The 13,363-nt window shown below is 35.4% G+C and overlaps 2 protein-coding genes across 2 annotated transcripts; both read left to right on the forward strand.

Annotated features, from left to right (window-relative positions):
* The first annotated feature begins 805 nt into the window (after positions 1-805).
* On the forward strand, positions 806-2,124 carry LOC137398718 (uncharacterized). The gene is made up of 2 exons (XM_068084905.1): positions 806-1,895; positions 2,025-2,124. The coding sequence occupies exon 1, from the start codon at positions 835-837 to the stop codon at positions 1,867-1,869; it is 1,035 nt and encodes a 344-aa protein (XP_067941006.1). The 5' UTR covers positions 806-834; the 3' UTR covers positions 1,870-1,895; positions 2,025-2,124.
* Positions 2,125-3,344: 1,220 nt separating this feature from the next.
* Positions 3,345-4,070, forward strand: LOC137398146 (dynein heavy chain-like). The gene has a single exon (XM_068084251.1). The coding sequence runs from the start codon at positions 3,345-3,347 to the stop codon at positions 4,068-4,070; it is 726 nt and encodes a 241-aa protein (XP_067940352.1).
* Positions 4,071-13,363: the final 9,293 nt, after the last annotated feature.

The raw sequence follows: 13,363 nt of genomic DNA on the forward strand, positions 1-13,363 counted from the left end.
GAGCAGTAAAGGGGAAGTAGATTACGAGGAGTTCGAAAGTAGAGAAAGGGAAAGGAAGTTGAAATTGAAAAGTAGTTGGGATATCCAGCATAGGGTATCAAAATTGCCGGAATTAGAGCCAGGACAGGTTGTCTACGTGAAAGCGCCTACTGACACAGGAGCAGCAGGTACGGTGGTAAGGAGAGACAGTACACCAGAGAGTTATTGGATACGTGTTGGTTCGGGTGAGATCAGGAGAAATAGGAAACATGTTTTTCCTCTTAATAACAATCTCTCCTGGGGTTCCTCTAACGATACTAACACCGGTAGTCAGGGTGCTAACCATAACATCCCTAGTGATTTCTGTGAGTTGGTTGAGGATAGTGAGGAAGGTGAAACGCAGTACTGGGTAGACAACCAGCCTAGGCCTGGTGTAGGCGAGGAGAGAATAGGTGGTTTAAATGATGAATCGGAGGAACCACCCGGTGCCACGGTTGGAAGTGGCCTAGCCAGTGGGGGTCCCGATGTGAGCAGTCAAGATACCCGAACCTCGCAGGGTACTAGAGAAGGGGCAATAGCCAAAAGCACTGTTACAAGGAGTGGTCGGGTCAGTAAACTCCGGCTAGATAAAGATAGTTTTTACTATTAACCGTTGTTGATAGATGGTTGCCATGTTGCAGATTGTTGTAAAGAAATTCCGTCAAAACTACAATCACTAATGGCAAGCAGTTCAGGTGGCGAGGCTAGCGGTGGCGGACGACCGGAGGAGTGCAGTGAGGAGAGAGTGGGGGAGAGGAAGGACGGTAGTGAGGCTAAAAGCCTGTGGTATATGGCAGTAGCGGTAAGAGTTGGTGCATGATCTGTAGAGCTAGACGAGATCACTTGGCGGTAAATTGCCCTGGTAATGCTTGCAGGAGGTGCGGGAGAAGTGGACACTGGCAGAAGGACTGCAAGGTACCCATCTGCCAGTGGTGTGGGGGGACCGGGCACGCTGTTAATGGATGTCCCCGTCGAGGTACAGGTGGTCCAGTGAACACGGAGGCAGGGAAAAGGAAGGGCAGTGAGGAAGTACCAGCGCCTCAGAGGAAGGTGAGGAGTTATGCTGAGGTGAGTGGCGGTGCTAGGCAAGTTGCTGCACCAGTACCCATTATGGGGAAGGTGAGCTCTTTTTTAGCAGACGTGACCAGTGATGGGATGATGGACATGGAAGGTTGCCGGAAGAGGATCGCTAGTATTGAGCGAGAGGAGGCGGAGGTACGTAGGAGGTTCGAGACAGAGTTGGTCAGACTGGCTGCCGAGCGCAGGGCAGCGGTCAGTGAGTTTGAAAATGCAGAGGCATTCAGGGCGGCCATTGAGCAGTTGGCCAAAGTTCAGAGGAGGATTGCGGGTGGTAGGCTTGCACCGGAGGAGGGTCAGGCCGAGGGGAATAGGTCTGGGCCTATACCAATTCCCAGCTCTGTGGCGCCACCCCCTGAGCAGCCGATTACGGCCCAGGGGGAGACTTCCCACAGGATGCCTGTTGGGCCCGTCTCCACTGGGGAGAGCGTGGCCACGACGGAAGGGGCGGAATCTGAGGTTGAGGAGTCGTTATCGACCCAACTACCAGTTTCCGAGCCAGTTGAGAGTAGTGTTGGAGAGGTTGGTGGAAGTGGTGTTGGTTGTGACAGAGGTCACGGTGGTGGTGACAGAGGTCACGGTGGTGGTGACAGAGGTCACGGTGGTGGTGACGGAGGTCACGGTGGTGGAGACGGAGGTCACGTTGGGGGTGACGGAGGTGGTGAAGGAGGTGGAGGAGATCAGGAGAGTAGTGCGGCCGAGTACGACAGCAGCCCCGGGTTGCTCGGGAGTGATGGTACGCAGGAGGTGTCGATGGAAGAAGACATGGGTTAAAGTGTAAGGTAAACTTCACCAGCAAGGTGAGTTGATAAATGAGTATTGTATTTCTGGAAGGTTAGTGGCCCATACAAAAAAAGAAAAGAAAAAGGGCATGTTGTATAATCGAGCTGGTGGGCCGCGGGCTACGCTAATGCCCGAGGTCATGGTAGTTACAGGTAGTTACGAGAGGTCACGGGAAGTACGAGAGGTTACGGGAAGCACGAGAGGTTACGGGAAGTACGAGAGGTTACGGGAGTATAAAGGAGTCGGAGAACTTAGAGAGCTTCCTTCTTTGCATCAACCGCATGTGAGTACACACCGTTTATATAACACGTTTCATACATGTATATGGTAGATGTTGTGGCAATCACGATAACTTTGATTAAGTTCTAAGGCTACATCAGTGGTTTTAGATTGTTCTAGAATGAAAATGATAAACATAGTGAGGATCTATTTAGGTTTTTGTAGCTGTTTATAGTTTTCGTGTTTCAAAGACAGACTAAGGTCAAGCTACTGAAAGATTAATCGTGTTAAAATAACTTGACCTTTGATGTAAAATTGTCTATAGCACTGCATAAGCTTGACCTATCCTGCTCAGTATAAGCAATAATTAACACCAAATCAGTTACTGTAACTGCCATGACAGAGCAAGGTCAAAGCTAATAACTCAGATTACAAAAAATTGGAGTTGTTCTCCTATTGGTCTCTTGTTTTGTATATAAAATAAGTTGATGTACTTTTCTAGTCGTGCTCTCACTACTTTTCTATGTTAAAACTATTTCTTTGGTTTATGTTGAATCCAGGGTTCTCCACAGCTGAGGCTAAGGGGCATTCTGCCATATCCGATCAAGCCGGGATGAACCCTGGTTGGATCAGTATTTTACCCGGGCTTTCTCCTTGGCCTGTAAGCTTTACTTATCATTCCTGTCAAAAATTTCTGTGGTTCACATTTACGTAAGACTCTTTGGTACCACGTATTAAAATTATTTGAAATGAGTTTAAAATAAAATTATTTATTTTGAATAAATTCAAGGTTCCTAATGTACTTAGTGAATTTTTACTAATTCAAAGTGACTAAAAGTTATCTCATTTTATTTTAATAAAATTTTAACGTTTTGTAAACCTGCCGTTGAAAGCTGTAGTAATTCTGTGAAATGTTGCCTATGGTATGTCACATTGACTTAATGGGTAGACAACTCCATGAATGAAACTAAGTGAATGGTACATACATGTAAGTAAAGTTAAACTTACTGAAGACACAAATAGTGTGTATCCAGCTGCTTTGTAGGATTGAATGACTCTGTAATGAAGTTATCTTAGAGTTTCTCATAAATGCTATACCTAATAACAAATAAAATATTTCCTTATAAAATACAAGGTGAGTAGAATTAGAGTATAGTGAGTTGGTATTGGAGCTTCACTATATCCAAAGATCCTCAGATGGTTTCTTATCGCACATAGACGATTCCATATTGCACTTAGACGATTCCATGTTACACATAGCCATATTCATATTGCACATAGACGATTCCATATTGCACACAGACGATTCCATATTGCAAATAGACGATTCCATATTGCAAATAGACGATTCCATATTGCACTTAGACGGTTTCATATTGCACATAAATGATTCCATATTGCAAATAGACGATTCCATATTGCACTTAGACGGTTCCATGTTACACATAGCCATATTCATATTGCACATAGACGATTCCATGTTGTACACAGACGGTTCCATATTGCACAGAGATGATTCCATATTGCACATAGACAATTCCATATTGCTCATAGACGGTTCCATATTGCTCATAGACGATTCCATATTGCACATAGATGATTCTATATTGCACAGAGACGATTCCATATTGCACATAGATGATTCTATATTGCACAGAGACGATTCCATATTGCACATAGACGATTCCATATTGCAAATAGACGATTCCATATTGCACATAGACGATGCCATGTTGTACACAGACGATTCCATATTGCACATACACGATTCTATATTGCACATAGACAATTCCATATTGCTCATAGACGATTCCATATTGCACATAGATGATTCTATATTGCACAGAGACGATTCCATATTGCACATAGACGATTCCATGTTGTACACAGACGATTCCATATTGCACATACACGATTCTATATCGCACAGAGACGATTCCATATTGTACATAGACAATTTCAATTGCACATAGACGGTTCATATTGCACATCGATGACTTCATGTTGCACGTACACGATCCGCGATGTATCGCCATACTATATGTAAAAAAGGGTAGATGTTTGTTACTAAACTTTGCATACTTTAACTTGAAAAGAAACACTTTTGTGTTCTAAATAATTAGAAACGTTTATTTTATGAATGCTTGTGTGTGTGCGTGTGTGCGTGCGTGTGTGCGTGTGTGAGCGTGTCTGTGTGTGCGTGTGTGAGTGTGTGAGTCTGCATGTGTGTGTGTGTGTGTGTCTGCGTGTGTCTGTGTGTGAGTGTGTGAGTGGGTGTGTCCGTGTGAGTGTGTGAGTGGGTGTGTCTGTGTGTGCGTGTGTATGTGTCTGTGTGTGAGTGGGTGTGTCTGTGTGTGCGAACTTGTAAATGCATGCAATTGGGGACTCACACCAGAATTTAACAGACAAATTGGGGACGTTCGGAAATTGGGGACGTCCCCAATCTTTTAAACCCTTTTTTCTTATAAAAAACTAAAAAATATATAGTTTAATCCAACTCCCGACAAAATCTGAGCACTGTCCCCAATTGCCTGCATTTGTACGAGAACATCTGTGAGTGTGGGTGTGTGAAAAAATATGTAAGTCCCCATAAAGTTTGTTAAATTCTCACACACATTTGACTTGTTTCCATTTGTTAGTAGGCAAATATTTTCGGAGTTTTCTTCTCATAGAAACTTTTTACCTAACAATTGGGGACATTATATCTTATTGGGGAGCTAATTTCTACCTTGTAAAAACTCACAATATTTGCGAGTTTCTACAAGAATGAAATTACAAGAGATGAAAACTCACAATATTTGTGAGTGAAAAGTCACAATATTTGTGAGCTTTTTTTAATATAGCTTCGGAAGCAAATTGAGCGTTTACACTATTTTTGAACTTATGTTTAGCTAAAGGCTATATTTGCTCTTCTGCATTACAAATGTATTTTGTAGTTTAGCATTTGCAAAGTTTTTTTTACATTATAATGTATTTGGTCAGCAGTTATACACGCTCAGCAGACATTTGAAAGTGTGTCTCGTTTGCTTCCTTCAATAGTTCAGGCCTTTAATAATCCTTGAGAGCTCTTGTACTTTTTCAAATATTCTCACATATGCATCCTTCTTCACTTATTAGCTTTCATTTTAGTATGGTTGTAGTTTATACGCAATTAAAAAAAATTGCGCTTTATTATTCAAAAGATTTGTTTGAATTCATTACGTACATTTTTTACATAAGTTATAGCTGCATAAAATCTCAGGTTAATTTCACATAGTCTTAAAAAACTTTCGTTGCTACTAAAAGATCAGAGTCAATTACAAAGATTGACAAGGTAGTATATCTTTTGAGAATGAAATAGCTAGATGGAAAATTCTGCCATACATTTATCGCTCCTCATTGAAAATACTTATAGTTGTTTTAGAAAATATATATATTTCATCAAGTTTATATTGAGTATGTTGACAATACCAATCTTTTTATCTAAAGCTTGATTGTAATTTAACTCCTATGTCCCTATGCTTGCTTTTTATGTATGGCTTGAAAACAATGGAATTATACAAGTTTCAAGTTTAATCAATTGCGGTTATCAATGTGTAAAACTAAGCAGCAGTGTCAACATTTAATGAATATATTTAATTATTTTTGGCTTTTGGATTTTTGAAAAAGTGCTTGTCATCACCTCACTTGTTCTTTTTACTTTTGTTTATAATAGTTAACTCATGCTGACGCAATGTAAATATGTTGATGACTGGCATTGCTAGCAGTATAAAACGAGATACGGCAACAAAATTAATTCAGTAACGTAATTAAATTTGTTGTCTGTTTATGCCAATCGCTAATGGCCTAACGCTGAGTTATCCTTTGTACATCATACATGTGTAGAATTAATAGTTCCTAAAAGTAAATTAAAAAAGTGTCATAATATGTATATTTATTACTCAACAAAGATTTCATAGACAACTATAGAACTTTTGAACTGAGTTTGAAGTAGAAATGAAGTCATGCATAACTTTTAATAGCATAATTATGAAAGTGTGCACATGAGATTGCACATGAAATTGTGCACCGAGCACATGAAATTGGCAAAAAGTTAAGTATACAAAGTTTTTTTGTATACTCGCAAACAATAAAAAGATTTTTTGGGGTGTTAAATGGGTATGAAATACTGAACGCAAATAATCGTCGACATGAATGATTTTTTTAATGTTTATTAATACTTCGTTCATGGGAATGCAAAAGATAAAAATTTTTTTAATTTTATTGTAGTATTCATCATATATAATTTTAGCTGGATTTCAGTAATGTATATATGTAAGAGCCTAATACGGTTCAGTGAATGCATGAAACTTTGTTTGTTATACGATACAAAGCCAAATGCGCTTAGCTAACGGCTCAGCAAATAAGCAATGCATACTGAAAATCTATATATAAATATCAGCGTCTTTTTGTCTTTTATTGTATGTTTATTTATAACAAGTATGCATTGTTTTAACATAACAATGCATAACTTACATGATTCTCGCATAAGCTTGATTGATATGCTAAGCAAGAATATTGCAATCAGTAGAGAGCTGTAGTAGGACTGAAACAGGCACAGTATGAATTACACAAATATATAAACAGTATACAGAAATAAATGCAGTACGCAGAAATAAAACAAAGCTTTATTTAAAACCGTCATTTTTATTACCCATGCAAAATCGGGCAATCTGCTTGTTTTATATAAAGCAAGAGAGGCTGCTACCTATTTGTAAAAATTCACAACAATAAAAAATCTAAAGAAGTTAGACCAATATAAAGAAAAACATTTTTTATAATGAAAACACAAAATGAAACCAAAAATTCTGTTGATCACCAGAAAATACCAAATAGTAGATCTATTTGTAGTATTTGTAAATCTATAGTAGATGCTATTTTTAATTTTGTTCCTAAAACTTTGCAATTATTTTTTATAGATTGCATTGTAACAAACTAATTTTAAATATCAATAGCGATAGGGCAATAATTTAATTATGGTGCTATTGTTATTGTGATTCCTAATTTGAAGTAAACAGTATTATGAGAATTAATCTATAGCTGGCCATTGACTACTTCTGTTAGAAAGCTTACCTACATTTTAATGTTTGAAAAACCGACTTTTTAACTTTTTGTTGGTCATAGTTGATTGTTTTTTTAATAGTTACTTTAAAAAACTCTCACAGCATTGGTAAAATTTTCGTGCTATCTGAGATTTATTTGAGCCAACGTGTTATCGCTTCTCAACCTTTGCCTGTCATACATTTACCCTGTAGTGTCTCGCTTATGATTATGTAACATCGCAGAACCACAAGTTAAATATAGAGAACAAAGAAACTTATTCAGTACTGCTGGTCATCTGTAATAACAAGATTATAACATTGGATGCTTTACACACCAAATCAAAGACAAATAAGATGTTTACTTCCATAAAATTTGTGCTCAATAGCGTATACAATTTACAAATATTCAATGAGTTTATTATTTTCCATTTACTCCGTTCTATAATATTCTATTGGCACAAGGCTTTATTGTTAATTAAAAACCAAGCAGATGCAGGTAGTGAGACATGTTTTTAATAAAATAGTAGCTTGTAAATTTCACAGACACTGCAAATAATTTGTCAATAATTTACCTAGGCGCGAGATTTTGAACTTCATTTGCAATATCACCCAGTTAGCCTCAAACAGAACAAATTGTATTTGTTTTGTATTATTGATACTCATGTTCACGTTCACTTTAAATCACATGGTTTTTACTATGCCAATCTTTTTAAGAAAATGCGTACTTATTTGCCAATATAAATAGCTTTCAAAATGCATCAAATTACTGCTCAGGCGCCAAAGAGTAATGTTATATGTTTTAAATAGAGAAAATAAAGTGAACCACCTGTAATAATCAAGCCGGATCATATTTGCAAAATATTACATCTGAATTGATGTTGCACACAAAGATCACTGTTATCATAAACTATACAGACATAGATCAATGTTGTCAAATATTTCACATGAAAACATCCTATTGCAGTGTAGCAAACTAATTTTAGATATAAATAGTGCAATAATTTACTTATTGTTCTATTGTTATTGTGATTGCTAATTTGAACTAATCAGTTTTATGAGAATTATTTTATAACTGGTCATTGACAACTTGGGTTGTAAATTTTATCTACAGTTTCAATGTTTGGAAAACCCATCTAATTGTACTTTGTGTTACTGATAGTTGCTCTTTTTTCCATAATTACTCTGAAAATGTCTCACGGCATTAGTGAAATTTTGATGCTGTTTGCGATTTGTCTGACCCAACATGTTATCGCTTCTCAATCTTTGCCTGTCATACCTTGAGCCTGTAGTGTCTTGCTTATGATTATGTAATATCAAAGACGCAGGAGTTAAATCTGGAGAACAAAGAAACTTATTCAGTACTGCTGGTCATATACAATAACAAGATTATAACATTCGATGCTTTATACACCAAATCAAAGACAAATCAAATGTTTACTCTCATAAAGTTTGCTCTTGCTAGCATATACAATTTACAAATATTCGATGAATTTAGTATTTTCTGTCTACTTTGCTCTACAGTATTTTATTCTGCGCAAAGCTTTATGGTTAGCTAAAATGCAAGCAGACTCAGCAAGTGAGACATGTTGTAAATGCTATGGTGGCTTCAAAATCTCCAGACACTGCAAATAGTTTTTAAGAATCTACCCAGGTGCCAGGTTTTAAACTTTATTTGCAACATCACCTAGCTAGCCTCAAACAGGAAATATTACATTTGTTTTGGATTAATGATAGTCATGCTCACGTTCATTTCAGATCACATGATTTTCACTAAGCCCATTTTTTAAGGAAATGCGTACATATTTGCCTATCTAAACAGCCTTCGCAGTGCATCAAATCACTGCATAGTTTCCAAAGAGTTATCACATGCGTCTTAAATAGAAAAAATAAAATGAACAAAAGCTAACAATCAACACAAATCATATTTTTAAAATGTTTCATCTAAATTGATGTTGTTCCCATAGACTACTATTATCATACCCTATACTGACATAGGGAAATATTGTCAAATGATTTATTTGATAACATTATGAAAAACAACCTGTAATATGGAACACAAATTAATTATTTAATCAGACTATCGAATTTAAAAAGAGTTGAACAGTTATATTTTAAAACAAATATGAAGGATCTTTCTTATGAAACCTTTTTCAATTTCTCAAGAGAAATTTATTATTTTGACAATTTATATGCAATTTAACCATGAGCAACTTATACCAGAAGAAAATTATGATAGACAATAGAATTATATCACCCCCAACTATGGAAGGCTTGAAGTCATGTATTTACTGATTTGCTTTAGTTTTTAATTTAAATCGCAATTGGAAAAATCTTTTAAACTCAAAATGCATGATTCTCAAGGTTGATTGTTGGAATATCACACTCACAAAGTTTTTTTCTTTTGCATCACATTAGATAGTTCGGTTGATGTAACGGCTTGCACAGCAAGAACTCTAATAGTGAGCGATTATTGCTAAGTTGTTTTCTAGTGCCGTTGTTTTTCTAATAATTTTTGTTTAATATCCGTCGTTTTGGTATACTGTCAGTGTTGTTAGAGAATCTCCTGAACCAAGTAAATATTATTACTTTCCACTTATTTTCTGCTAAACATTAAGCAGCAAGGGCCCGGGTAATCATGATGCAACATCAAACAGCAACAAGATCTATTAATAGAACAAAGCAAGTTATGCAATACGGTTACTCGCAGGCAATAATAAGATTATATGGTTTGCGACTTTTACAGTCTCTCATCCAGAGAAGAAATTTGTTCTCTTAAGATATGCTCTCCATAACATACTACACTGAAAAATATTTAACAGTTTTAATTACAATGCTAATTTTATATGAAGCAAGAGAGGCTGATAATTGCTTATAAAATTCACAATAATAAAAGGTCTGCAGGAATGATACCAATATGCAAAAATATTTCTGAAAATTTAGATACAAAATTAAACAAAAACTTGTGTTGAGCACCAATAATTACCAACTGGTAGATCCCTTGTTGAAAATTCGCAAAAGCACACTTGCAAAATTGCCTGAAGATCCTTGTCAACTGTTTTTATTACTGCTGACAAAGTTATTACTTTTGGTCTTTTACTCAAGGAAGCTCACGAGCCAAAATTCCTGTTTTGTCAATTTGTAATTTTGTTTAAAAAACTACACAAGTCTTTTTAGAAATTGCATTGTAACAAAATAATTTTAGATAGCAATAGCAATAGTGCAATAACCTACTTATTGTTCTATTGGGATCGCTAATTTGAACTAACCTTTCTTTTTAGAAATATTCTATAGCTGGCCGTTGACTACTTTTGTTGGAAAGCTTACATACAGTTTTAAAGATTGGAAAACTCATCTCACTTTACTTTGCGTAGCTCATACATGTATATAGCCACCCCTTTTTATTAATAATTGTTTTGAAAAAGTCTCGCAGCATTGATAAACTTTCTGCGCTGTTTGAGATTTTTCTGAGCCAACATGTTTATCACTGTTGAAACTTTGCCTGTCATACATTGAACATGTCGTGTTCTGCTTATGATTATGTAATATTGAAGTAGCACCAATTAAACTTAGAGAACAAAGAAACTTATTCAATACTGCAATCAGTAAAATTCAGTACTGCTCATGCACAATAACAAGATTATAACATTTTATGCTTGTACACTACATCAAAGACAAATAAGATCCTAAACTCTCATAAAGTTTGTGCTCAATAGCGTATACACTTTTCAAATATTCAATGAATTTAATATTTTCTCTCTATTCCATTCTATAATATCCTATTCTGTGCAAGGATTTATGGTTAGCTAGAAACAAAGCAGATTCAGTGAGTAAGACATGTTGTTAATAAAATGGTTGCTTGTAAATCTCACATACACTGCAAAGAATTTGTCAAGATTCTACCTAGGCGCAAGATTTTAAACTTTATTTGCAACATCAGATAGTCATGCTCACTTCTATTTTATATCACATGGTTTCCACTATGCCCATTTTTTAAAGACATGCGTACATATTTGCCAATCTAAACAGCTTTCACGATCCATCAACTTACTGCACAATTGCCAAAGAGTTATGCCACGTGTCTTGAGTCGACAAAATAAAGTGAACAACAGTTAATGGTAACGACGAATCACCTTTTCAAAATATTTCATATTATTAGTTGTTGCTCACATAGATGATTATCATCATAAACAATACTGACTTAGTAAAACATGGCCGAAGGTTTCACACTGAAATGTTATACCTAAAATTTTATTAAATACTTAAAGAATTTGATAGTTACTGTCTATTTTTATTTTTAAAAACTTCAATATGAATTAAAAGCCAAACAGGCATAGTAAGTGAAATGTGTTTAAAAGGTTGTATTCTGTTTCACAGGTTCTGAAAATAATCTGGCAAATATCTACTTAGTAGACAGCAATTCACCTTTAGTTGCAATATTGTCTTTTAGCTGTACACAAATTATATTATATTTGTATTGCATCAGTGTTGTTGTCTTGTTTACGTGTGCCAATTATAGGCTCAATAGTTTCTATCATGCTAATATTTGAAACAAATAAATATATTTTATTACACCCAATAATTTTCGTACAAGATTTAGTAAAAATCCCAAACTAATAGGTTATATGGCATACACACCCATGATAATAATTCCGAAACCGAAATGAGGATATGTGTTCAATGAATTTTTTACGGATGAAAGTATAATTAACTAATTCATCAATATTCTAAAAGTAATGGTTGTATTTTAATGAATGGTTTTGATAATATTCGTGGTTATTGAAATAGCATTGAGAAATTTTATGACTGTATGTACAGTTATGATATTTGCTTTATGTTTTCAAACCAATGGCCATACAAGCAAATGTTCATGCACTGATATTTTTACCATCGATTTGGGAAAATCTTATTACAAATGTTTTGAGATTGGTGGCGACTAATTCTGCTCTTATAATCATTGTGTAATGTTCGAAACTAATGGTTGTAATATAATAAGTATTTGTTGGGGTATTCGTCTTTCCAAATTAGAAATATTTTATTCTTTGTCATCAAATGTAACAACAAACTGAAGGAAACTTTTTATAACATCCTTGATATGAATTAATACTATGCATGCACCAGTAAATTTTGACAATTATTTCAAACCAATGGTTAAAAGGTTATGCAAACTCGTGGTTATATTGGAACTCTCAAATTAGCAACAACATATCACAATGGCGTTGATATGCTATATCACTCAAACTGCTTTTGTAATAATTGCTCAATATCCCCGAGCAAATGGTTAAAAAATCATACACGCTTTGTGGAGATAATGGAGCAGGCATTAGGGACATTTTATTACATATGACTTCTACATATTTGTTTATACATATTTGTATGACTGTGAGCGGAGTTGCATCAATTGGCCAACTTCCCAGAATAGTTACATAATTATAAACACTGGTGATGGTATCTTAGCATCTATTTAAGGACATCTTGTCACAATAGCTATGAGATGCTTGATCACTGCGTGTAGATTGGTAATAATTGGTCAATGTTTCAAACTAATGGAAGCAATATCATTCACAGTTGCAATAATAGTTTTGCCAAAAATTGGTGAAGTCTTCTCACACATTCGCTTTAAGATGGTTAACGAATAAGTGTGCACTTACCATTATAGATCAATTTTTTCAAGCTAATGTTTCAAATATAACAAAAACTTGCTGTGATATTTGTGCCATTAAATTAGAGAGATTTTACCACAGCCCAAATGCTTTGAAATGATTAGTGACTGTAAGTGAACTTACAAAAAATTGTAAAGTCATATGCACATGTGATAATAGTTCTGTCATCAAATTGAGACATCTTGGCATGATGAATTTACATGGCTTAAAACTTACATTCTTTTATCAGAATTGGTTAATGCGACCATACAAATGTTTAAAATAGCGTAAACATGTCTGAGATATTTGGCTGTCAAATAACGGCCATCTTACAGCAATGGTTTTTAGATTGTTCATGACTGTGAGTTCACACATAATAATTGTTCCATGTCCCCAAATTAATGATTAAAATATCATACACACCTGTGAGAATAATTTTACCATCAAATTGGGGACGTATTGTTGCAATGGTGTTGACATTGTCTATGACTGACTGTGTTCTTTTGTTCTAATTGGTCAATGTGCTCAGAAAACTGTTTAAAAAAATATTTATTGGGGTTGATATTT

The sequence above is a fragment of the Watersipora subatra genome, chromosome 6 (assembly GCF_963576615.1).
Source record: "Watersipora subatra chromosome 6, tzWatSuba1.1, whole genome shotgun sequence".
NCBI lineage: Eukaryota > Metazoa > Bryozoa > Gymnolaemata > Cheilostomatida > Watersiporidae > Watersipora > Watersipora subatra.

Excerpts from the sequence above, each read along its gene's own strand:
- LOC137398146 (XM_068084251.1), top strand. The coding sequence starts at position 3,345 with ATGTTACACATAGCCATATTCATATTGCACATAGACGATTCCATATTG.
- LOC137398718 (XM_068084905.1), top strand. The coding sequence starts at position 835 with ATGATCTGTAGAGCTAGACGAGATCACTTGGCGGTAAATTGCCCTGGT.